This window comes from Nymphaea colorata, chromosome 4, assembly GCF_008831285.2.
Source record: "Nymphaea colorata isolate Beijing-Zhang1983 chromosome 4, ASM883128v2, whole genome shotgun sequence".
Taxonomy (NCBI): Eukaryota; Viridiplantae; Streptophyta; class Magnoliopsida; order Nymphaeales; family Nymphaeaceae; genus Nymphaea; species Nymphaea colorata.
This window is the reverse complement of record NC_045141.1, coordinates 20,878,670-20,904,743: the sequence shown is the minus strand read 5'-3', so window position 1 is coordinate 20,904,743 and position 26,074 is coordinate 20,878,670. Positions and strand designations below refer to the sequence as shown.

General features: G+C 40.7%; 4 protein-coding genes across 8 annotated transcripts; all 4 read right to left on the bottom strand.

The window, feature by feature from the left end:
* On the bottom strand, window positions 1–792 carry LOC116252964 (protein PAM68, chloroplastic). Its single transcript, XM_031627623.2, has one exon. It carries the CDS (start codon window positions 721–723, stop codon window positions 124–126), a length of 600 nt encoding a protein of 199 aa, XP_031483483.1. The 5' UTR covers window positions 724–792; the 3' UTR covers window positions 1–123.
* Window positions 793–4,169: 3,377 nt separating this feature from the next.
* On the bottom strand, window positions 4,170–10,150 carry LOC116252149 (growth-regulating factor 4-like). The gene is made up of 3 exons (XM_031626236.2): window positions 9,543–10,150; window positions 7,906–8,245; window positions 4,170–5,021 (listed from the first exon to the last, which is right to left on the bottom strand). The coding sequence occupies exons 1-3, from the start codon at window positions 9,706–9,708 to the stop codon at window positions 4,529–4,531; spliced, it is 999 nt and encodes a 332-aa protein (XP_031482096.1). The 5' UTR covers window positions 9,709–10,150; the 3' UTR covers window positions 4,170–4,528.
* Window positions 10,151–17,303: 7,153 nt separating this feature from the next.
* LOC116253545 (uncharacterized) lies at window positions 17,304–19,107 on the bottom strand. 2 transcript variants are annotated; one of them, XM_050077466.1, is made up of 2 exons: window positions 18,876–19,107; window positions 17,304–18,166 (listed from the first exon to the last, which is right to left on the bottom strand). In XM_050077466.1, exons 1-2 carry the CDS (start codon window positions 18,878–18,880, stop codon window positions 17,338–17,340), a joined length of 834 nt encoding a protein of 277 aa, XP_049933423.1. In that variant the 5' UTR covers window positions 18,881–19,107; the 3' UTR covers window positions 17,304–17,337. The 2 variants fall into 2 exon arrangements, with proteins under 2 accessions (XP_049933423.1, XP_031484265.1); XM_031628405.2 differs by lacking the exon at window positions 18,876–19,107 and having other exon boundaries at window positions 17,304–17,777; window positions 18,048–18,291.
* Window positions 19,108–19,256: 149 nt separating this feature from the next.
* On the bottom strand, window positions 19,257–24,841 carry LOC116252796 (uncharacterized). Of its 4 annotated transcripts, XM_031627334.2 has the most exons (6): window positions 24,438–24,841; window positions 23,267–23,416; window positions 22,850–23,098; window positions 22,662–22,709; window positions 22,019–22,378; window positions 19,257–20,133 (listed from the first exon to the last, which is right to left on the bottom strand). In XM_031627334.2, the coding sequence occupies exons 5-6, from the start codon at window positions 22,363–22,365 to the stop codon at window positions 19,653–19,655; spliced, it is 828 nt and encodes a 275-aa protein (XP_031483194.1). In that variant the 5' UTR covers window positions 22,366–22,378; window positions 22,662–22,709; window positions 22,850–23,098; window positions 23,267–23,416; window positions 24,438–24,841; the 3' UTR covers window positions 19,257–19,652. The 4 variants fall into 4 exon arrangements, with proteins under 4 accessions (XP_031483194.1, XP_031483195.1, XP_031483196.1 ...); XM_031627335.2 differs by lacking the exon at window positions 23,267–23,416 and having other exon boundaries at window positions 22,662–23,098; XM_031627336.2 differs by lacking the exons at window positions 22,662–22,709; window positions 22,850–23,098; window positions 23,267–23,416 and having other exon boundaries at window positions 22,019–22,375.
* Window positions 24,842–26,074: the final 1,233 nt, after the last annotated feature.

The following is a 26,074-nucleotide window of genomic DNA, read 5'->3' as shown; positions in this document are numbered from 1 at the left end:
TTGTCGCCAAGAATTCCATAGAAAACATCTTAATGCAAGGAAACAATTCAAACAAGGTAATCCACACAAAAATATACATGAATTTATAACAATACTTCAAAATCTCTCTGCTTGCTCTTGGAACTACTTCTTCGCTGACCCCCTCCAGAGCGACTGCCAGAAAACGGGCCAATTCCTCTGAGCTTCGTTCCATCCCAAGAGCGACCCTTCTCTCAGAGGGTCCCAACTGGAGGACACAATCCCATAACTCACCCCCAGCAACGCAGAGCCAAAGAAGAAGAAGGAAACGATGAAGGGCACCCATGTCGGCACATCCACCTTCTGCACTACCTTCAGGTAATAAAAGAAAGGGAAGAAGAGGAGACCCAGAACCAGAGGGATCCCCACGGAGAAGCCCATTCTTCTCATCATTCGATTGGTAACGACCTCCGGTATGGTGACATCCTCGGGCTCCGCGTCCAAATCGTCGTCGAAATCGTCGTCTTCATCATCGTCGTCTTCGTACCTTCTGCCCTTCTTCTTGCCCTTGTTCTTTCTCAGCTTCTCCGGCGGTGTTCCAAAGCCTCTTGGACTTTTCACAGCCGACAACCGCGCCGGAGCACGGGGATGTTGCTGGCGGAACTCCCGACGAAAGTGAAGGAAGAGAGAGGGGTTGATTTTTCCGACCGCAGAGGTGGCCGGAGAAGTGAAGAATGTGGCCTGAAACAAGGATGCCGATTCCATGGCCAAGTGTTCGAGGCGCAACGCCTTTCAGCCTTATCCACCAGCATCTCCCATTTTAGATGGCCATATTGGAAATAATTTGGATACTTTTCCTTGCAAAATAAAGGATCCATACCCAGCATTTGGCCACTGGATTTCTAATACGAACCTCACTTTATCAGCCATAGACCTCGTTAATTTCAATATCTTTTGTATGCATTTCCATGCTGTCATAATTTAAAACTATCCACTGTTCATCAAAACAAGGATTTTAGGTACGCTTAAGATCCTATTCTATTTGTTTGCATTGGTAAAAGATCTGATCTAAGATGAGAGAAGGGAGGCTCTGATCTTCAATCTGTTCATGACGGAGCCTGCTGGCACATGGTTGTGTTCATCATGGTTGTGTTCATCAAGACGATTGCAAGATTCAATGGTTGCTTGGAGAAGTGAATCCCTTGCATTATGAACCAAAGCAAATATATCAGGAGAGCGAAAAGATCATCCCACTGTCCGAAGCGAGGCCCGAAGGCCCCTTCCATTCCCTCTGCCTTCAGAGTCTTGAGCAGTTTCGATGTCAACAATAGAACGTTGCATCCTTTAACTTGGATGTTACATCTTACCACCTTAAAACACAAGATCATAATGCCCATAAAAATCGAACTAGAGACCTGCTTCATACAAGCTTTTAGCCCGACAAGCTACGCTATAACCCTTGAAACAACTTAATATCTTGACTTCACTTCTTCAATGTTTAGATAGTGAATATATACCTTTTCAAGACTTTCAACAAGAGAGGATGCCAAAATTGTTACACCAATCAGCAACTTCATGCACTCCCTGGAGTGAGTGATCAAATCCACTCCTGAATCAATCAGTTTTGTTAGGTTTGTACATAATAATATTTTGTATTGTGGGAGATCTTAAACTACCAAACTTCTTTTTTTTTTAACAAATTTTATTTGCATAACCGCATGTATCTCTAGGTCGTGGTATAGAGATGAATATAAAGCTCTTCTTTGCCATTATCCTGCCCTCGAGCATGCTCGTTGCTTGAACCCTGAAATGGGCTGGTTAGAGTTTAATGAGCTCGCTTCATCTGAATCGAGCCAAGCATTGTGCGCCCTAGGCTCAGCTTGAACTTGGCGAATGCGCAACCTAAATTTATAACGACTTCAACTATTCTCACTTTGGCAGCCATGAGCCTCACTATTGTCTTCCACTATTTCTTTTCAGCGGCCGACTCAATATAACACTACATGTCAAATTTTTGCTAAATTTTGTAAGTACGTCCATTTTTATTTTTAACTTTTATTGTTCATTCACGCTTTTAATTTTTTTTATGGTTAAGTTTGATTTCATTGCACGGTGCATCCAAAATAGTTTATTACATACATGTTGAACCGATACGGTTGATTGAGTGAATCGGCTTCGGCAACAGTTCCCTTTCGATTCGGTTCACAAACGAACTTATCCATCAAACCTTGCGCGGATAAGTTCCTCCAGGGTCCAGATCCATTATCCGATCTCGTGATGGATCGGACCATGAACCCAGCAGATCCACAAGATCCCTCTGCGGGTTCGTTTCGTTCACGAGAAAAGATGGCCCCTTCGACAAGTGGTCCCCACTCCTAGAGGCCTCCCGGTCCTCCCACGTGGAACTCCATGTGAAAGGTGCCTGCCCGACGCTCTGCCCGGAGTCCCACTGGGCCCACCGGCTGACGTCTCGACTGGGGCTGGGCAACCGCCACGTCATTCGCAAAGCAACAGGTCGGTCAGAGAGGGGACACATGCTCAGCCGGTCAGAGAGGAGAGCCGTACCGTTGACCGGCTGAAGCCAGTCTTCCCTGCCCGAACCCCGCAATTATTTTCTTGCCCTTGCCATTGGATCCAGTACCCGGAACTTCCGCTCCAAATCCAAATGTGCTTTCTGGCTGATACTATTCATGTTCAAACACACTTTCTTTCTTTCTTGGTTAGTGCGCGGCGGTGTCTTTTCGGATTAGTTAGTTCTAAGCAAGAAGAACAGAGAGCCACTGTTCGATGTTCTCAACTTTCAGGGTTCCATGCGGATGCGAGTCGACCTGTTTGTTCTCTCTGCCGCTCGGAAAGGATGGGAATCCATTTTCCCATGAAAAATTGCGTCGCCTCCTCTCCCCCGCCTTCCGTACAGAACGAGAAAAAAGAAAAGATCGTTTGGTGGAGACTGCATTTAAGAAGGAAAAGTGAAGCAAAAAAGCAGGCGAGAACCGCTGGCGCCCGCCACTTTCCACTGTCGATCGGTGGGTCATCGTCGTCCATTTCAGGCGATGTGCCGTCAACGTTGCAGCCTGTCGTAAACTTGGTCTCGTGATGCTGTAGAGTCCATCACAAATCATGACAATCTGTTCATTCTTTCGTACACCTTTCTCTTTTTTTGTTTTCTGCTTTATGCAGTCGCTGCAGCTGCACCACCACTCTCAGCCCTCAGGCATCCGATTCAGATGAACATGAGGGACAACTAAAGCATAAGCGTACTGCAGATGAAGGGATGCTCGCATAAACTAGCGATGAGCAACGCAAGTCCAAGATGCCCGAAAAGGAATCTTTTCGCGAGAGAGAGAAAGAGAGAGAGTGAGAATGCCGGCACAACATACAGCATTGGAAACTTCGGGAAGTGTGCGAGCATCTGCAGCACAACTCATATATGATGAACATGCAACCCAATAAAATCTAAGACAAGAGATGGGAACCTTTTTTTTTGTGGGGGTGGTTCTTATAGTGGTCTTAGAAGTGACGATGTGCCTAACGTATTTTTGTCCATTCCAGCAGAAAACTAACATGATATTGATATGTCAGATTCATTTCCCAAAGTTTAGGTGCTTTATTTCGAAGACTCATGTAATAAACAAGTTGGTCCTTGGTAAGAAAAATAAATTTTATAATCTCAAATTTCTCATGGTCTGCATTGTTTTTGCCTGTATCAATCGCTTTGTGCAATAATTTTGCCTGTATCAATCGCTTTGCTAAGATTTTCCTGATGCTCGGAAACTAGCATCGTTAAATGAATCTAATAAGACACCAATTGGATTAAATTTTCAGTCTTCATCAAACTTTGACAGCACAATTAACATCGGAACATGATCTACTTTCAACCTGCAGTTGAAGGAAGATTCCGCAACAAAAAAAAGTTTCTGACGAAGATCAGTTTGTCCTCCAACATTTACAATCCCATCCATGGATTATGCAGAACGCATCGAGACTTAGGAAACCACATACAGTAAAACTTGTCATTCTCACTGCATAACATGTAATAGTATCACACCTAAAACTTTGACAATTTGGTTCACTAGGAGATCATCCACGCTCGCAAGAATATGCAGAAACGAGGGAAGCAGTTCTAGAATTAATCGAATTCCTGAAATAGAATATGCAAAAACGAGGGAAGCAGTTCTATAATTAATCGAACTCCTGAATTACTAATAGCATACATTCTCAAGGAAAGGCTCGATATGATTTTTTCACCATCTTTTACAGAATGTTTGGCGATGTTTATCCATGGCATAAGCAAATTTAAGGCCAAACCGGAGACATTATACTCCCTATCACTATTAAAAAGGTTTAACAAAGAGTTGTTAAAGCAATCCAAACACAAAAGCAAAACTAACGGACAGACAAAATCAGGACTCAAGTAAAAGGATCCATTCTGTAATTTTGCCCAATCAGATCCTCTGTTTTCTTGATACCACACCGCCATGGTGTCATCTTCAATCATCTCTATGGAAGGACACAGCAATAGTGAAAATACACATTAACCCCATGATGCAAGCATGCATTATCAGACACATTAACCATTTGGAGAACGAGAACTTGTCCCAGAGAAGTCAGACGAAGACATAGGGATTGAAATGGAAAGCTGGGTAGTTGAGAAAGAGGCTCTGTTAGATCTGTCATCCTCCAAATCAGACCATGAATCCCTTGTTCTGGGCCACTCATCAAAAAAGGGCCGTAGACATTGGCCTTCAGATTCCCTGTTAGCTTTTATAGATTCAATGGCACCAAGATTGCTGCCAAGGAAGCAATGTTGTGGTTGATGCTGCTTTGAAAGTGCAGAGGCAATGGTTGTAGAACCAAGATCCTCCAGTGCCTGTAGCTGAGAATAATTGCTCTGCAATAGGGACCCACTCCTTTGCTTCGATGGAGGAAACGAATTGACTCTAGAGGGCATGCAGGGCCAAGAACTATCGAGAGATGAATCCATTCTAAAGCTCCTTGAACTTCCTGATGCTTCAGCAAAGAAACTATGCTCATCAGTTTCATCTTTCAGTCCTGGAAGATACCTGCATATTTTCAGCAATCAGTACAACGCACTGAAAAATCACAAGCACTTGAAAGCACAAAAGTTTATAAAATTGACCGTTCGGAATTTCTAATTGTACAAGAAATCTAACTGAATCTCTAAAGGGACTCAACACCTCTAATTATTGAGAAAGGTATCTGAAAGGAATTGATGTTGGGTACTGTGAGAACTACAAACTTAGAGTCTTAAACTATATACTTAATCTTGCTCCTACCAGATACAAACGTTTGGTCAGTTCCTCGTACATGATATTGACTCCTGAAAGCTTAGATGCAAAGAACCCATTCTTGTGAACAATTAATTCTTCAGAAACCCAGCATACAAATATCAGTAGACAACCAAATGGATGGAAACCAAGTCTTGCAAGAATAAACAAATGATCTTGAAAACCATAAATTAATAGAGATTCACTCTAAGTAAAGCATTGGAGAGCACAAGGAAAGAAACAAAAACCTGCTAATCAGAGCCCAAGATGGGTTGCCCAAGCATGCGTTGTTAAAAAGGTGTAAATGGGAATAAGAAAAGAGGAATACAAACAAAAATTAATAAAAAGAAGAAACCTGGTATGGTAGGCAATGAAGGTGACAAGGGACAGAAGGTTAGTCCAATCAACAACTTGGGATGTGATCCAATAAGACAGTGATATCAACCCACTTTTAGCAGCTATTAGCAAGTGAACTAGAATAAGGCTCATGTTTAACTCTAGAAAGAACTAACCGCATCAAGATGCAGCCAAACACCAACAAGCCATTCATTCTAATCCAGATAAGACCAGGGACGACTAAAAATCAAAGCTTTATGAGACACTGTTGTAGCATCCAATTTTGCATGTCATTTTACCTTGGATCTTTTGTCATATACATGTCCAGAGATAAAGGAAGCAAGGAAGGTGCATAACTAGGAATATGGAGTCGTTGGAAAAGCGGCAATATAAGACTTGGACCATTATGTGGATTTAACAATCCATAAAGTAGATCTAGAAAGAAGGCCCAAAACAGAAGTAGCATCAACAAGTAACCAATTGAATGATAAACAAAACTTCAAACTTCTGAAAGCCATAAAAGGAACATCTGAAAAGGAAGCCTTCAGTTATAATTTGCTCATAAAATTTAAGATTTCATAAAATCCAAAAAGACTTAATGAAAATTAAAAGAACAGGATAGAGCATCAACAATCTATGAGAACATTGTCCTTTTATAGGATGTGGTAATGATATTACACTCGTATGAGGAGTTGGTGAATGATGATCGTGGAGGAGCACATTAGCGGAAACTACCTCAAGAATGTAATATTTGGACTCTGAGAATGCCAAATGAGAGAAATCAACAGTATTTACAACATAATTAGTGATAGATAGACCATCTTTCCTGCATGAACCTCCTGGATTTTTCTCAATGCCAACAGTGATGCTAGCCACTCAAACCAGCCTTGAAACAGAAAGCTTGAAGGTCGCATTCCGTGGTACCATTTTCTTGATGCATTGTTTATGAAATAAAATTCCAACCGAACAGCAACAAAAATTATTAATGATGAACCAACTATGATAATGCTGCTAGTGTCGCTGAACTTATAAGTACGACAACCATGGCTTCAAACACAGCGCCACTACTTCTATTTACTATTGCAGACACTATTACCATAACTGAACGATGGTCCAAGAATATTCATGCTGCTGGTAACAGGACAATTATAAGCACTACAACTACTACTAACAATAGTAACATAACTATTTACTTCTTACAAAAGTTATCACCATAACAACCAACAGCAACATAATTCTCACCATAACAAGTGCTAGACCAGCAACCAACAAAAGCAAAAACCCAGAATTAGACCAAAAGAAACAAGATCCACCATTTTGACGGGAATATCCTCAACATTCCATTAGCAATTGTACCAGGAATTCTATAGGTTGATGCATGGAAGACCATCACAAACTAGTATCTATAGAAGTTAACTCCTAATGAAGAGCTGTTGATCAAATATGCACTTTTTCAGTTTTTCCTGTGCATGTATCAGGGGAAAGAATGGAAATCTGAACTTCTGCACATGCAACAAAAGTTGATCCATGGACGAACTGACTGGCACACGACTGAGGGGACTTGTGCACAAATTAATCAGCCTGTATCACTTGCATACCTGTAATAGCTCAAGAAAAATGAACAAGCCACACTCATTATTAAGACTCAGGCTAATGAGGATTAGCCATGAAAGTCCAATAGAAAGCAATACTGCTACATCTATGACGAGAAAAGACCATCTATCTGCAACAGGCCTCAGCAGCAAATTCTTCACACCCACAAAAAGTAATTTATAGAACAAGAACTGTCGCCAAGATAACAGTAAGAAGCATATAAAGAATGGTCGGAACTATGGGTATAAACATCGAAAATTCATTAATGATGAAGCATGCAATAATTTTGATATGTTGAAACATGGAGCTTCCAACACTCCAACAAGCCCGAGAGCAACAACAGAACCCAATAGAAACATGAAGTAGTCCATTATTTGTTCAGACAATAGCGAGAACCTGATTTGGTTGGTGGGCCTACAATGCCTCAATCATTCAACACAACGAACTTGTCATAGTGGGGTTCAAAGCTTTGTATTCTAGGTCTCGAGCTAGAACATTGTGGCCTACAACATTGATGAATGGACCAATAACATTTTTCCCTAGTGAAACAAAGCAGGGCATTTGTGGACGTAATGATACAAACCAGCTCATATGCAAGCAATACTCTAGTTGCATAGTGTCTCCAAGTAACAAGAAACGATGTGCTCGTACCATCATAAAGTGCAAGTATAGAGGTACCAACAAAGTTTTCTATTGATTGGCAGGGAGGGAGGTAAACATGTTCATATACCTAAACTCTTTGTTACCGATCCCATATGTTCCAGGCTGCACTTGCATCTGTGAAGTAGCACTTCCAGGACTAGGCTCTTGGGAACTATTGATGGAGTGCAATGGCAGGCTCTGGAAACTGGTACCACCAGCAGCAGCAAGTGAAGTCACAGTCGATGACTGTGAGATGGTTTGCGTTTCCACAGGCTTTCTTGAACGATTGCGGCCTCTGTGCATGTGCCGCTCACAGTATTTTGAATCAGGATAAGCATCCTTTGAACACCTCCACTTCTTCCCATCAGTTCTCCGGCACCTTCCAGGCTCTGGGTCCGACTTCTTCCCATAAAATGAGCTCCAACCCGCTGTGAAAGAAGAGAAAAGTGGATGAGTTGATGAAAGTGATGACTTCACTGAGAAAAACAAGAGCATCAAGCGATGGCTGTCTTAGCAGCGCTAGTGGAAAGTTTTTTTTGTGCATCTAATTATACAACGCTGAGCACTAAATTTTAGTCGTTGAACGCATCAAAGGAAAAAGGAGTAAGTTGGGCAATGAGTTTGAATGAGCTCACTGGGTTAATAAGCAACCTTCACATCAATCCAAAGTTGGTTCACAGCCTCGGGGAGAAACAGATAAATAACCACCTTATGATGTAACAAGAAGAAAGCATGATAGAGATCAACATAGAACCAACATCAAAATGAGAATGGAACGACTGGGCTGAGAGAAAAGCTCAATAGCTCCTTCCCGATTCACCCACATACATAACCACTATAGGTACGAGCAAACCTGGATCCTTCTGTAGATATGCATGAATTTGCACCATCAGAAGCGAGAGAAAGAGAGAGAGAGAGAGAGAGAGAAATCAAAGACTGGAGTAAAAGCAAAACTACAACAGATAACTAATTAAATAAATGCAAGACAAAGTGCACAGTTTTTCCAACATAGGTTTTATTTCCTTCTAATAAAAATGAGGAAAGTTCCACGACCGGAAACGTGGAAGTACAGTGTGACAAACTATGGCATGAGACAATTATAGGAAAAAATATATATATATCCCGTTGAAATCAACACATTTTTTGCACAGCGAAATAAAGAAAAGGGAAGAAGCAAATAAAAAATAATAAAAGGTCACACAACAGTAAGATTCATGGGATGAATAACATAAAATATTGCCTTCACTCTCACCAAGAGCAGCTCTTGGAAAGCAACCTTATTAAAAACTTGAAACAGTAGTTTCTTGTTAGAATAGGAAAAACTTAAAATATTCTCAAATACCACATCCGAGAAGCGTTGAAGAAAACATCAGACATGCATTTCAATCATGAGATGCGAAAACGAAGAGACAGATTCCTCAAAAAATTACGAAGACCTACTAAAGAAAGCAAAGATTTGCCAGAACTAAACAAAAACAATAACGCAGACTACAGGGGAGGGACAGAAAGAGAATGTGCAACTGGAACCCATCTTGATAATTTATAGCAAAATCGACTACCAACAAAGAGAAAAATTTGAAAAGGAAAATTTGAAAAATGCCAAACTAGAAAGATCAACCGCCGGATACCGTAGAAAAAGAAAAAAAAAAGACCAAACAGAAGGATGAGTTTCCATCCGTATACGTCCCCAAAATCTTCCTCCTTTGCAAAGCATAATGGCCTTACTGGTTTGTTGGTGGAAGAATCTGGCTGATATCGACTCCAAACTCCTCCGAATCGGCACAACAAGATCAGGAGGCACTGGAATTCCCGCCATCAGATACTTGAATATCAACGCCTGGTGCTCCAACTCCTGCCATTGTGCCGGCGTGAAGACCCCTCTGTTGCTCATCCCTTTCCACCCTCCCCTCTCCTCCCTCCCCTTCCCCCTCAAACGGTCAAACCTCTCTTCCGACCACCACAACGAGGTACTTCTTCACCTTCTCAGACATCACCCGCAAAGAGAACACCACAGCAGCTACCAAAAGCCACTTGCTTGTTATCCTTTGCTCAAGAAGATAGATTGTTGCAGACAATAACTCTTTCTCTTTCACTCACTCTTTCTCTTTCACTCTCTCGCTCTCTCTCTCTCTCTCTCTCTCTCTCTCTCTCTCTCTCTCTCTCTATTGGTGTGTTCAGCGAGAGATAACAGCTATGAATACATTCTTGCTGGGGAAGAGGGAGACTGAAGCAGGTCGAGGGGACATATAAAGTGATTGGGAATGGTGGAAGAGGCAGATTTCCTTATTAAGAGAAGACTTCATTAACTAGTTTAATCGAGATTTGAGGTTCTGATCTCTTGTATTCTTCTTTTCTGGGAGGGAATGAGTTCGGCAAAAAATTAAAAATAAGAGGCAAAGAAAAGAGAATCGTTTTGGTCTCCGTCTTCTGCTTTGTCCTTTGGTTGTCTTAAATCATTGGCTTCGTCCACGTCCCCTGGTGCTTCGAAATGACAGACATGTCCTCCTCCGACGCTAACATGGAGTCTGTGGAAGATGGAGCTGCGACAGTGTCTGTCAACGGATCGGATTCTTAGTTGGACTTTGAGTTCCCACATTTGAGACAAATGGGTGGTTTGCATCCTCAACTCATATTCAATCAGATTCACCTCTTATTCTCATTCATGCATGTCAGGTTTGCAGGATGCTTTGTTTCTGGGTTTTCAACCTGATCCAGTTTACTCATGTACTTTGACTTCTCGTGTAAATGTTTGGCTTAGTATCCTTATAGAAATGGATCTAGATTAGGGATCATTTTATCTGATTGGTGAATGGTACTTAATCACATCCAGTTGTTATTTGGACAGATGGAAGGGGACTTTGACGATCTACACATCTAACCAATTGGTAAGCCTACAAAATCACCATCAGGGTGATCCAATGAGGGTACAACACCAACAGAGCCACAAAACTTTTGGTTGGTGTACCTTAATTTCCTGTGTGGTTCATAGGTGTGATTGCACATGCAGACTCTGTTAAGTTGTTCTTTTTCTCTTGGAGCCTTCCAAGCAAATGAATAAGAGGTCAGATGGATTCGAATGAAAGACACTTGTTGCCATTTATTTCTCAATACTCGTATGTTTCTGTGATTTCTCAACAAGGAAGTTAGCTTATTAATTATTTCATTGTCCTTGAAATCAAGTTGACATATGTGTGCTGCCCAACAACTTAGTCATGCATTTGATTTTTAACATGTTGTAATGTACTAATTATAGGACACAAACAAAGCTTACGGGCATACATTTATGATGGTACCAAAAAACTTTTGACAAGAGAAAACGACTACTAGCTAGTGGAGAAATAGACAATGACGTGATTGAAAATGTCGAGATGTCAATGGTCTTTTTCAGGTTGGACATGAATTATTAGGATTTGACAAGCTCTTCCATGCCGTTTGCACCTTAGATTCATGGTTTTTTCCTTCAATCAACAGTGATTTAAAACTTAGCATGGTTGTCCTGTCAGTAAAATGGATTTGAAAATTATTTTGAACTGCCATTCTTAAGCTGCTCTTCTTTTTGGTGTCTGCAGGTTGGATGACAGATAATCAGGCTTTTGGTATTAATAAGATATTGGCCTAAAGAGAACTTGAAGGGGCAGGCTTTCCAAATTTAAACAAGAAAGTGAGGAAAAACACAATGCAAATAATGGCAAAACCTGATCGTTGATTCAAACTGTGTTTACCATAGAAAAAGGAACTTTCAGTAAATGAGAACCGAGTTTTCCCCGAAGTTCTCCTTCTTTGAGGGAAACATGGAATCCCCAACTTCTGAAGCCTACTTTTAGGAAGCAAGGTACCTCTTCCTTCAAACAGGAGCTTCTGTGGCCCGTTGGTTTCATCAGGTGGGAAAGGAACCAGTTTTCCCTGCAGTGAGTCCCACAACCTGCAGTTTGTCAGGTGAGAAGACAAAAATGAATCGCACTAACCTAAGAGCAGTTCAATTGTAACTTTCAAAATGAGGTAGAGATGCGTTATGATGTTTGCTTCACTCCATAGTTGAAAGGTGTTAGAGACTCCCCTTCTAGCTCAACATTTGGAACCAAAAAAAAAAAACAAAGGACTTTTCTTTCTCTTTCCCAATTATTTGTCGATGCTGTAAAATGGCAGCTCTGCATTCATTCGACTCTCTCTCTCTCTCTCTCTCTCTTTCTCTGCGTGCTGTCAAATCCATGAAAAGTCTGAGTGGGAAAAGGAGTGGATGTGATGAAATTTTGTGGTGTGGGGTTGAGGGCGGGGAAGAAGGGACAGTTGGATAATTAAGAGGGGGTGTGTGCATGCTCGGGAACATGCTTGTCCTTTGGGAGTCAGGAGGAATAACAAGCGTTTATGTCATCTCTGAGCCCAAATAGCGTTTGGACATGCCACCACAACTGTTCACAAACAGTTCTTTCGTATCATTGGAACTGAGCATCCAGCCCTCCCTGCTCCCCACTTTTCATGCCCCGTGCCTCCATTCTTCCTTTTTTGCACCAAAGTGGCCGGCTGCATTTGGAAGGTGCACAAGAGCTCAAGGCAGATCTTATCTTTAGATCTTACTTTAACAAGAAAAAATTATTTGAGAGCTACCATGTGAAGGTGTTGCTCCGGCATTAATATTTCCCCTAATGAGTTTGGTATTGGAGTTTCTGAAAGGGTTCATGAGATTGGGGAAATTAAACATCTTTCTGATTCATGGCTGATTGTTTAATTTCTTGTGATTCTGGATCTGTTTCTGCAAATGACGGTGAACAATGTTAGACATCGGGTCATATATAGATAACATAAAGCTGAAGAAGGAGGTCGGAGTCCAACTCATGCGGTGTGTGTCTTTTTACCGTAAGGTCAAAGATCAAAGGCAAAGGACGGAAGGACTTTGCCGGTCGGTAAGGAAGAAGATTGCCTGAGAATTTTAAGCTCCAGGATAACAAAAACAGCTAAATTTTGAAGATTTTTCTGACTCTTCGACCTGTGTCCAAAACAATTGATGATTTCCTTGTCATCTTTTTACTTTTTCGGGAAAAGTATATGAAGTAAGATGTGCTTGGTCTGGTATTCTGCGAAACCAAAGTTGGGTGATCCATAAGAAGAAAAGAAAACTGTTATTTAAATTGGATTTAATTTCATAATACGCAAAACTCAAGCCTTGATTATTTTCATATGATACTTAAAATGCATATGTCTACAACATGAGAAAGATAGAGAGAGAGAGAGCAAGCAGATTTATGATTTGATATGTTTTAACTTCAACGGATCTAGGCGAATGAAGCCATAGCAGACTGTATAACTGAAAAAAAACGTTCAAAAAACCACAACCTTAATAGGAATAAATAACAAATATATGGTATTTGGGGCTTGTAGTTTCACACCAAGGCTGCCATCTTCAGGCTTTAACTCCCAAAAAGAACAATATGAAAGATTGCTGGTCTTGATGAAACAATGCACTTGTTCTGTGGAACAACCAGCTAACTCTGCTTTTTATGAAATACTGGAAGCAACTTTTGCAAGTTGGTTCTCCCTTCTGGGCCTAATTGGTTCTTTTTACTAACACTCTTCTTCAGAAAATGGTCATATACTCAGCTTGTCGTGCTCAGATCCAACACTTCCAAGCTGTGGGGTTCCCCTTCAGGCCCACTAGTGTTAGTATGCAATGCACTGTCAGTGCTAGCTCACTGTGCTTAATTCTTTGAACCTACCCTTTAAGTGCACAGCCAGCATCTTGTTGGTCTCTCTCACAATGCACCCAAGCATTAGAACTTCGCACCCTCTGACATGAACATAATCTGCATTCTCTAGCACTCCGGAAAAGCCGACCGTTGATCGCTAAATCTTGATGGTCCGGATCTCCCTTACCTGTGTCCATGTGATGTGGGCCTTGCCATTTAAATCCTCAGGATCATGGGCTCATGCAAGTTGCATAAAGCGCATGAGCACCGGTTCATGTAATTAGACCTTCCTTCCCTTTTCGAGTGTCTTCTGCTCAACGTTATGGAATTTTTTCTTTCCACTGCATTTTATGAACTTTGCCAGATCCAATGTGGCGCTTCATTTGCTTCCCAAGCAAGTTGAAAGCAAAACCTAAACTTAGCACTTTTACTCGTTGGAGAACCCTTTGGGGGTGCCTTCTAGAAGCCTAAGGTATAAGGGATTTCTTAAGCACTCGAGTTTTACTTGTAAAACAAGAGTCCTTAACCTCTTGCCAACGGTAATATAATTTTGCAATTGATGATCATCAAGATTGTGTTTGTGTATATGTATGTATACACATATATATATACACATGTAAAAATTATTGGTCCTTAACCTCTTGTACGTATGTATGTATACACATATATATACATATACACACACATGCACATAAATATATATAATAAGAGCTTTGTGTGCTTAGCTAAAATGTTTAGACATGAAACCATTGCCTTGCTTTGCTTGTTAGCAGCATCTAATATATGTATACACACACACAAAAGAATGAGAGCTGATGATAACGCTGATAAATATAAAATGCATTACCAAAATGGGTGACAAGCTGTCACCAGAACGATTAAAAAAAGGAAGAAGAAGAAGAAAGAAAAGAAAAATATGAACAAAAGGGAGAGAAAGAACCGAGTCAGCTGTAGGGAGGAGAAAATAGTCAATAGAGAGAGGGCAAGGCGTATGTCACTCTAAAGCAAATAGCAGAAGAAAGAACTGAAAAAGTTCGTGCAGCAAGCACTGGTCATTAAATGTAACAAATATTATGTGCTTTAATATACAGAAAGTAGACGTCATTATGTGCTTTAAAATATAGAAAGGAGGCAGTCAACTCTGCTTTCTGAGACGGTGTGACTGTATAAAAAGCATTAGCATTTGGAAGTATTTATTTTTCAAAAACAGAAAGTACCAGTAGAAATGAAGAGGAATGTAGTGTACGGTGCAATAATACATGCAGCGTTAGATCGGGAGCTGTGGTGTGGGGTTGATGTCAATGTGCCATAAGTGCTGCTTTCATCTTTTACCGGTCGCGCTGCGATTCCCAATGACATTGAGTTCTTCAGAAATTCCAGGGAATTCATAATTGTAAGCAGTCTGCTACTTCTTAGTGGCAAGACCAAGCTTTATTCAGTAGTTATATAAAAGATGAGAATATCGATTTGGATGCTAGCCGTAGCACAATAAATTAGCGCTAGCTAGCTCCTCCGTTATCGACTGTTCAATTATCCTGCGCTGAAAACTTTAGCTATCGCATCCAAGTTTCTTCTTATTAATTGATCTTCAAAGAAAGATTTTGATCTGTTCGAAAAAATAATTGATGGTGTACAAAATTCGGATGAAATTCAGCCATTCTTAAACCTTAAGATAAGACACGGTGCCTTATCGAATTTTAAATATTTCTCTCTCTTTAGGTGGTAAAGTTGAGTGGTGCATAGTAACCACGGCCATCAGTTCAAGTCTTGGAGGGTGCTGTCTTCATGGTATCACCAAGGAGTGTTAATCTTGTGATTAGGGGTACCACTGTAGAGGTCAGTAAGCTGGTTTTTGTGCCCTTTTTCTCTCCCTCTCCTTTCTTTTTAAGCTCTTCCTCCTCCCTTGTTCTCCTCATTTGTTGCTAGTGACATATGCAAGAAGAATGAAACGACTAAGTGCAAGGGTGTTTTGATGCTTCAAGCATGTGCAGGCATTCAACTAATGCATAGTTGTGTCTTTATTTGCAGCACAAGAGCTTAGCACCTATGAGAATTGAATTGCCTACAGAATTCTCAATCGCTTTACTGCCCAACGAGTTATACTATAACCCTTGGGTGCACAAATACTTACCATTCATGGAAATCAAATTGGCAACTAAACAACCAAATTCTTAATCGCTTGATCATTCAACCAGCTATACTAAAACCCTTGAGGTGATGGTACCCAAAGGTTTTACATTTGGGTGGCTAGTTATTAATGTATATAGTAAGATGACATTCTAACTAGACTCGGGTGTGAGTCCGACCCGCACTCATGTCCGATGCGCACCCGACTCGATGCGACTCGGGTGCGACAGTAAAATAAAAAAGTCGGATGACTTGAGCGTTGAGCGTGATACCACATGGACCTCCCACGATGCCATTCGCCACCTGTGGAGAACTCCGTCGTTTCTCTTGCCGTCCAGAAATCCTTATCCTCCTTTGCCGACTGCGTTTTTGCATTACCTTCTCACTGTAAATGTGGATGCCAGACGATACGTAAGTTCAAAGTTTCTCACATTCAATCATTTAGTCCTTTTAAAGGTCCACGGACAACATTATGATTATGGCCATGCAGGTAAGGGGGATGCAGCTGGCGTTCTCTCCTTTTTGGGTTTTTTTTTTCTTTTGACATAAATCAAATGAATTTATTAAAACAAGAGAAACAAAAGGAGTAACATACAGTGTAAGAATGGTGATTTGAGATCTCAATAAAGCAGAAAGGAAAATATAAATAAATAAAAATTGGAGAAAATTGGTAATTTCCATTAAAAAACTGAGAATGGCAGGCGTAAGACAGATACTAAAAACTTGAGTGATTGACCTATATGTGGCTCTGAAAGTACTTTGTCTCAGGGGGGATACTTGCTCTAGTTGGTTCAATTTTAACTGCCAAGAAAGCAATTAGAGTTTAAATTGCATGGGCACCACTGTTTTCTGCACAAAGTTAAGCAGCATACGTATGTTTTTTAGGAAAGTACGAGTCATGGAGCTTTGTGCTACCAAGAAGGCAACTAAGTTTTAATTTCACTTTTAATAAAGACACTTTAGGCATAAGATTATATCTCAAGGGTAGTTTCCTTACGTTTGTGTGTTTGTGTTCGTGCAGTACTGAAACAAGGGCGGCCATTTTTCTTTGTTATGGTTGTTCAAGGGCTCTCTAATAGTTTTCTTTTCTCTTTATAGTCGTCCTGTTCAATCATGGAAGTCCTTTTGTTTTATCTCTCAAACACCGAAATGTGTACTGTTCCATGACCGGTAGTTTTTTTTTAGTGCAAAAGAGGATTGACAGAGCACAAGTACAGGCTCTCATTCCATCTTCCATTCACAGACGCAGTCAACCCCATTGCACCCCAGGACATCTGTTCTTGGAGCGGGGCAACTGTCGCTTTAGAGGATGCTCAGCATGACGTTGTATTTGAGCATTTCACTCCTCTCTCTTTTTTCATATCAAGTTAACAGCAGAACTTTTTTTTTTTGTTCTCCTGCTATAACTTTGTCATGCACCAAACATGAGCATAGCTTGGCTGACACTCCTACATTCAGTCTTTTACTTTTGCGAGAGGGAGAAGAAGGACGCCATGACGGCAGCTTTAATGAGCTTGCTTGGTGTCTCAAAGACAGATACCAAAGTGCGTCGAACTCCCCCTCCCTCCCCTTTATTCTTCCCCTTTTTCTCCATCTGACAACGCGTTGCCATGATGCGGAAGATACAGGCCGTGGTGGCCGTCAGGAAAACAAAGCGTGTTTGGTTGAGTGGATGGAACGTGTCAAAAGCATAAAAAGTGAGATGGTCTGTCTCAAGTTCTAGCCTCATCAGTCAGGCATGTAGTAAACTTTTCTTCTAAAAGGCTTGTATGATCTATATCAACGGAACGTACTTTGTCTGAGCTAGAAAAACTTATCTTAGATAACCTGTCACTCGCATGCAACACGCCCACGGGAATGGACCGGCAGGTGACCTGAAACTTCCCCCGTCTGTCTTGGTGAAGGTTTGATGCTGCTGGCTGGCGTGGGATCCACAATGTACGTTTGGTTTTCCGGTTGTGGGACACGGCCATGGGGCCGGAAAATAAAGGCCTGGACCGCCTGGTGCCTGGAGCACTGTTGCCACTGGCCCGCTGCTGCTGCTGTCCAGCGTTGTGGTCTTCAGATTTGATGGGTTCTGTTTTGTCCTTCGGCTCCTTTCTTCCCCCTTCGTTTCCCCGCTTTACCCTTTTCACTGCTCCCCCTTTCGGATCTTGAGTTTGATATTGTGAGGAAGAGGAAAGTTGGGTCAGAATAACATAACTACGTGCACTCAAAATCTCATGAGAAGCTTTTTTCTTTTTCAACGTTTCTGTCATTTTAGTTGACCAAAACTTGAAGTTCCCTCTATGATTTACCAACAAACACTCTTTGAAATAACGTGATTTTGCAGACGAGCAACACCAAGCTTTTAAGAAGGTTTTTGAGGCATCTGTTGTTTGAAGTGATCGAAGGGAAAATATCTTGAACATAAGCGGCATACAAGATGCTTGTATGGTAATTTTGTGGTGAGCAGCTTGTGCTTGATCCACTTTGCAATTCCCATCATTTGTGTTGCCCTGGTGACTTGAATTTCTGGCCTCCACCGCTGCAATAGGGGGCCTGCCATAAATTATTGAAATGCGTGATGCAATCACTTGATAAAGCATAAAATGAAGAGGAGATCTCCTGATAAGGATTTTCCTCATTTCTTTGGGCTTATATCCTTTATCGCTATTGAACTGTGCAGGGACCCTTCCCGTTCATAATTTGCAAATCGGTGTTCAGTTTTTGCAGTAGTAACAAAGTTCAACAAGGTAATCGTATGTTTCCTGCCTCAGTTTTTCTTTTGTTGGTCTAAATTAGGCGAACAAAATTATTGAAGAACTTGTCTTCCAGGAATAAGAGAATCCATTTTTTTCACGATAATATTTCACTTGGGTGTCACTCTTTTTTCCAAAATAATATGTGCTTCCACTTAGTTTAAAGGGAAATTTGAAATATTTGTTCAACGTCTTTTGCGCATCAAGTACTCTTTTTGAAGTAAGGATGGCTTTTAGTAAGCACTGAAAAGCCTGTCTTCCTTCCCTGCAATCTTTTGTCGGAAGAAAAAGAACCAGTGGCTAGCAAATGGCCACGACCTGAAGGATGAAGCATCTCAGATTACGACTATTTAGGGAACCTCTGAAAACCGACATGTTTAAATTTACCTGTCGCTAAGCCTCTAGAGCTACTTGGGGTTCTCACTCTTAAGGCGGCAATTGGTGCTTGGTAGGTGACTGCCCATTCCCCCACAAAAAAGGCAATAAATAAAAGTCGCAAGCATACCCACCTCATCAGTTGGGCAATTGTATGCAGGACCTTAGGTCCCTCTGCCACATCTCTAGGACTGCCATCAAGTGCCTGTCCAAGATATTCTAACGTAGAACATGACAAAATCAGTAAAAAACAGACATGTGTAGAACATATATATTTAGGAAGACCCCTTGCTCTCTGGAGCTCGCCAGACTGGCAGGAATCTGATCCATAGAAATTTTAAAAGAACTGGGATCGAGCATGATCAGATTCTACCAGCCCAGACCTCTGGGCACTTTAACAAAGTGCTTACTGGTTAGTAGACAAAAGTTTAATACAGCTAAATTACGTGAACATAACAATTGAAGGAAGGTAGGAAGAAAAGTATCCGAAAACAATCAAACTCAGGGAAAGAATATCGACACAAGAAAGTACCACACTTGCTGCATTGACAATACTTAGGATCACATAGAACATTTCTACTAGGAAAACAGAAAAAATCTCAAGAAATATGCATTCCCCTTGTTGTCAGAGACAGGAGCAGCAGCCCTATCCATGCCAACTTAGCCTACCCTCTGATTTTAATTGGTGCAACTACCACCTTCTGACAACCCCTGTTGCCATTTTAACCATGATAGTCTACCCATTGGCCATTGATCCGCTGATGTTTGTTTCCCGCTTCAAGACCTTGCTCTCCTGAAGAAGACAAACTGCATGTTGCCCCCTTTTCTTAATGTTGAAAATCCAGACACGTGCCATCATAGGTTATTTTTCTTGGTGCATTTGTTAGTGACAGAAAGCATATTTTCTTTCGTCATATGTCAGAATCATCAGCTACAGAAAGCAAATTTCGTGAATCTGGATGTTGAGTCACTGCTAGCCAATAAAACCCAAGAATTGTAACAATAACAGCAAAGATCAAAGCAAAAAGCTGGAAGTTAGCAAGTAGTTCTCCTCGGATTTCCAGCTCTGATGATCGACAAACAACATCATTGAGCTTTAAATGGCATCCCTCTGGCATCATTGAGCCATAAAGGGTGAAAGCAGTCTGATAGAACCACAGGCCCTGGAGGGTGATGCCAATTCCATTCATGAGATCGACGGGGAAACTGGTCGGAAAAAGGGCCCCAGCAATGCAAGATAGGACGCAGAGGAGAATAAGGAGGACAAGGACGAAGTGGTAGTAGCCCTCGACTCCACTGTGAGTCGTGGAGTGGAAGTAGAAGAGAAGGTATTCACCACAGAAGGCAGTCGCAGCAATTAAGCAGAGTGCTCCTTCAGGCAATGGAAGATAACTGCAGAACGGTAAAATGAGGATGATATCACATCATCTGAAGCATCATATGCTGTTCTGGCAGTTGAAGCATGATAATTGCAGCCTTGAATATGTAGACATGAAAAGCAATTGAACCACAAAGTACTCAACTGGTGGCTGGAATGGTATTGGTAGATAATAAACCAGACCACTATAGAATCAAAAGAAATACAGATAATATTCATTGCAGATATCGTTAACCAATCAACATAGACACAATTCAACAGGAATGACTATACAGCCTGTTGATGCTGGATGTATAGAAAATGAAAATTTTCATGGCTCGCATTGACATATGACCTTAAAAATAAGCAATCGCAATGGCAGCATCAGATTTTTTTTCTCCTTGAAGAAATATGCTTAAAAGGCAACGTTAATATTATTTTTTTCCACAAAGAACGGAGGGTCGCAAGAGAGGACAGTTCTTCCCATGTTTGCTGGTTAACTATGACCTGTGTGTGCTTTCTTAGGTAAAATTCCTTCTTTGAGATCCTTCACGGAAGGTGAAAATCGTATTTTATAGTGGGGAAACTTGTGTGACACATATCAACTCTATTTGCTTCACACAGCATCAAAATGTATGTGTTTAATGCTAAGCGACCTCATTTGCAGACCATAACCAAACCGGCTATGAGAAGAACGTACGAGACCAATAGTGTAACAAAGGAAAATCCAGAGCGTGCTGATGATTACCAAGATACTAACATATCTCACAAACAGAGCGAAGACTAGCTAAAAAGGAAAACTCCTCAGCTCTAATGAGCCTTTCCAAAATTTACTTTAAAAGCAAATAACAAAAAATATAACTGGTTTTTCAAGCAAATAACAAAAAATATAACTGATTTTTCCACCAAATACTAAAATAGCCTACACAAAATGTGAATACAATTCCTGATTGAGCAACCATTTGGTATTAACTACAGACACTTGTAGAACTTCTCTTTGGATTGCAATGAGCAATTAAACAGCTAACCAACAAGAAGTCATTTTTTAAGTTTTTTATTGGATCCATTTGCTCTATTAGTTCCAGACCCACCTCAGCAGTTAATCATCCTGTGTGTTCATAAAGATGTACTGGATGATAGTCATCTTGCCCTTTTTGTTCCTGTCATCATTTGACTTGTAAATCTGCCTACGTATCAAGTTGTTTCAGTTCTGTATTCTCTTGATTTCTCCATGCCGTCAGACATGCAATTTCTTACTGACCACCATAATGGTGTCTAAAGAAGACTCATAGCACGGCTTGTCGATCAGCTCTACTGTCATCTTTTAGTTCGGCTGACATATAAGACTTAAATGAAACACTCCTCATCAAAATCCATTTAAGTTTGCAGCATCCCCGACAACTGACAACCTTTACCTTCAACTGAATCGTCAAGGCTCAAAGAAAACACAGAGGACAAGAACATACTTAGTAAAAACGGCCAAAGAACGGCATCGCTATTGTGGAAATACGTGAAGGCCCAAACTCATCATCCTAGAAGCCACGAGAGTTGTTCCTGTGCAATTTCTGGTTGCAGCCAATAGAAGACCAAATACTACTCGCCCAATGCTCTCAAGAGGAACACAAAAATGACAAATTCTTAAAGCGAGGCATATATAAGATAGGAATGAATATTTAATAGAACAGTTTGCTTCATTCAGTTACATGTGGGTTTAGAACTTTTGAAGCAATATTGGACTTATAAACCACAGAATTGATGTTACAAAATTTTTAAACAGAGCATGGCACAGAATGGAGTATCTATGTCCTCAAAAATACATACCAAAGCATTCGTGAGTCCATAGTGAAAAGACATATAGGTGAAGACCGTAGCACAAGAATTGACATGCATATGGAGCTTGTCCAGATAGAGGCAGCATACCTTGTTGTCTCGCTGAAGATGGCCACAAGTCCAAGTAGAAAGAACATGAGGAGCATCCCAGCATGCTCAAAATCATTCATATGTGAAGGATTGAGTACTCCATTGACGATGATTTTCAAGTGGGTAGAGTAAAGGAACTCTATGCACATGTCGATAAATGAGCCCACAGCAATAACATAAAGTTCGAAGTACTTCAACTTGCCATCGAAGCCAGGGACTGGATTCCACATCCTCACCCTAAAAGATTTAGGGTTTGACACATATCTCATGATAGTACTCCACATGTGCCAAACACCAATTATGAGAAAAAGCGTGCCAGGCAGCGCGTGTCCTTTGAAAGAACCCATTGTTTTCCTTCTTCTTCACCATGAATGAAGATTCTCAATTAGTCTAAACTCAATACCATTCAAAGTAGAAAAGTGAACAGCTATCTGATAATAAGTGGAGAATCAATTCAATGGCATTAAAAAAAATGGAAGGCCCAGCCGGGCCAGCCGCATCAGCAATCCAGATTTACGGTAAAAACTAATACTATGCATCCCGGAGACCAAATTGCTCCATACGTGTTAGCACCTGATGAAAAGTATTCGTACTTAATGCATTTCCCCAGCTTAAGCTTGGAAAACTTATTGGAAGTACATACCAAAATGGCGACATATGGAACGTTTTCCACCTTTCAGAGGTCATGTTTCTGCAATAAAAGTGAGTCAGCCAACGATGTTGAATTATTTTTGTTATGTTTTAAGCATTGCTAGTTCTAACCGCAAAAGTGGTCTGTGAAAGAATATTGACGATCGTAGTTCAAATCTGAGAGAACAAAAGAAATCTTACCTTCTCACCACTCTCAGCTTTTGATAATAGAGGTCTGGGGACCGAGATTAGATTGCAATACAGGAAGTTTAGGTTCCGTGCGCAGGCTTGGTTGAAAAACTTGTAGTTTGACCAGCTTTTGCAAATTGAAGTTTGCCTCTTGGACAAGCAGATCCATACATCGAAATAGGTGGCTCATAACCTTTGCAAATATGACCCAAACTCGTGTGACTAGTGAGGCCTATAATTCTGAAAATTTGCATTTTCGACCTGCAGAAGCGATCATGAGTATCTTTTCAAAAGAATTTCTGGTTTCCTCATTTTCTCCAGGAAGGACGAGAAAATGGCCTTGTTCTTTCTAATCTTTTCTCACTTCAATCGAACAATGAAACTATAGGCATGGTGAGGCTCTGTTCAATGAGCCCCACCATCCCTTACCTTTTAAGTGCAGAGAAAGAGTTACTCCTGAATTTCGTCTGCCATCAGTTGATATAAACCCGTACACCATCTTCTACCTTAATACAGGAAAGACCTTCAAATGAACTTTTGAAGCCCCCTAACTCGATGACAACTCCAAGTCACTTCTTTCTGAAAAATAAACAAGCCGTTTTTGGAGGTAAATGCCTTTGGGAACCCCCAGCTCCCAAAAACTGGAATTTTTTTTAATAGGCTAATGAAGAACAATGAATTGCCTGGGATTCCCCATGTTTTCTGGGCCTGTTGGGGTACCCACTGCCGACATCTTATTAGACATTTGCTGTGGGAGCCTACGCCCCCCCCCCCCCCCAACCCCAACACACACACAGATGTTATCCATGAAACAAGAATGACAACAGGGCACAGAAAGCAGGTTCTACGAGAAAACCTATGTACTAGTCCACATCGTGGGAACATTCGAATTGAAAAAGGAGCGACAGTAGGGGATTTCTTCTTATCCTTCTCCCCAAGTTTCAGCAATACTTCCTTGAATGGGTTTTCAATTAAGAATAATAAACCCCCATCACGGATTCGTTCACAGAATAGTCAGTGAAGAATACAAAGGGTTCGATGACCCAACAAAGGAACCGTCACCTTACTGAGAGAAGTTAAATAATGGAACTGCAGCGACCCATCTAGAAAATCCAGGAGATGTTGGGGTATTTAATTTAGCAGCAAATCACATAAACTGAGACTAATATCAGTTCTTGATTTAAGTAGTAAGTCCAGAAATTATTACTCAGAAGGAAAGAACACGATCTAGAGCTAAAACAGAGTCTAGATTTCTACACCCTAAACATCTCGAGCAAATCAAGGAGAGCAAATCTCGAGCAAATCAAGGAGAGCAAAGCAGCAAGAGTATTAACCAGAACATAAGGTCCAAAGCAGGGAAAACCGAAATATAAGGTCCAACCCAGCGAATAAACAGTGAGAGGGAGAGTTGGTAGACCAAGATCAATCAAAATTGACAGAAAGAAGACAGCTGTTAAGAACCAAGTTTAGATTTCTCTCTCTCTTTCTCTCAAAACGTTTTTTCGAGTGAACACAAGTACAACCGGAAAGAACGAAAGGGTCCCCAAATTTTCACGAGGAAAATGAAGTGAGGAAACTGGAGGCGGTCAAAGTAGAGTACCTCGATACGAGGAACACAAGCTCTGCTGCTTTTTTGCATGGATCTGCAAAGAGCTCAACCGAATGATGGCGTTTCCGCTACGGCCCCCTTGAGTCCTCCACACTCAAATCATTGCAGATCTCTCTCTCTCTCTCTCTCTCTCTCTCTCTCTCTCTCTGGGAAAAGGAAAAAAATTCTCCTTTCAAATCATCACCCCAATCCCATCTGGCATCCGGGTGAGGGAAGATATAAAATCATGATGACGGAGAGAAGATTTTCTACACTTCCTATAATCTGCTGCAGCCTTAAGCCTTTATCCTTTTCACCTCAGACTCTTCCAATTCAAACGGCCACGTTTTTTCTTCGCTCCCACCATCGCTTTTTCACATGGCAACTTCCTGCGAACTCCAACCAAAATGGATGTGTCGAGAGGTCAATACGACTCGATCCAGTAGATCAAATAAGTGTCCGACTCACCTAAGATCTGTTTATTATGAAATAAGAGAAGCAAGAGATTTATTCAGATACCAGATACATAACTTAATAATGCAAATATGAACGAATCTTGATTATTTTACTGAATATGAACTCACTTTAATCTTATCTACAAACAAAACCAGTTATGGCACGTCTGACTAGATCCAGTCCTAAATCTAGCTCGTGCACCCAAGCCTGAACCATGCACCGTTATACGAGGAGGGTGCCAGGTTTGTCAACTCATCGGCTATTTAAATATAGGAAAGGTTGGTTGACTTTACTTGAATATTGCATGTATTTCTTAATGTAACTTGTAATTTTGAGTGCCCTTTACATTATATATATATATATATATATATATATATATATATATATATATATATATATATATATATATATATATATATATTGGGTCATTTTGTTACTACCTAATATAAGATGGAATCGATAACAAAATATGACTTTAATTTAATTAGAAGAATTGTTAAGGCACATTAAGAAGCCATGCATGGGTTCGACAATATTGAGGACCCTTTTTTTTAAGTTTACTTAGGGTTAGGGGAAGCTCTCTTCTGCAACAAACCCCAAAGCCATACCTGTATACCTCCAAGTCTCAGATTTTGTGTTCTCATTTTTTGCAACCCAGGTAAGTTACAAACTTAAAGCCTGATAGCAACTAGTGAATTAGAACTGTGAACCGCCTTGCCATCCAGTTGCGCCAAGACCTTAAATTTTAAGGCATGATAAAGAATCATCCGACATTGACATTTTTGGTTATAAACATGTGCCCTTTACCTAATCTCATGTACCATGCACCAGCCTTTAACAAGCTCTCCCGTTCGAAAAAAGAGACATTTTCAAATTAGTGCTCTTTTGATGATCCGAAATCACCACATTAATCTATATTAATAGAATAGTCGCTTTAAATGATTCAAATCCTAGTCTCTTCCCATTTGAGATATTCTAAGCCAACCCGCTTAACCAGACATACGAGGGCCTTATAGGCGACTGGAAAACCAACTTTTTGCTGATTTTTATGTACAAAATGAGATTTGGCTTTTCCTGGGCAAATAAAATTTTATCACATGAACACATAATCACTTAAGAAAGTAAGAGACAACGCCAAGAGCAATGACGAGAAAGCATAAAATTCCACTTTCCATGGCGTCCTTGTTATGATA

Coding starts and splice junctions, on each gene's coding strand:
- LOC116252796 (XM_031627334.2), bottom strand. CDS start 22,365: ATGGGTTCTTTCAAAGGACACGCGCTGCCTGGCACGCTTTTTCTCATA. Junction 20,134..22,018: donor ATCTTCAGCGAGACAACAAG/GTATGCTGCCTC, acceptor ACCGTTCTGCAG/TTATCTTCCATTGCCTGAAG.
- LOC116252964 (XM_031627623.2), bottom strand. CDS start 723: ATGGAATCGGCATCCTTGTTTCAGGCCACATTCTTCACTTCTCCGGCC.
- LOC116252149 (XM_031626236.2), bottom strand. CDS start 9,708: ATGAGCAACAGAGGGGTCTTCACGCCGGCACAATGGCAGGAGTTGGAG. Junction 8,246..9,542: donor ATTCTTCCACCAACAAACCA/GTAAGGCCATTA, acceptor CTTCTTTCACAG/CGGGTTGGAGCTCATTTTAT. Junction 5,022..7,905: donor ATCGGTAACAAAGAGTTTAG/GTATATGAACAT, acceptor GAAAATATGCAG/GTATCTTCCAGGACTGAAAG.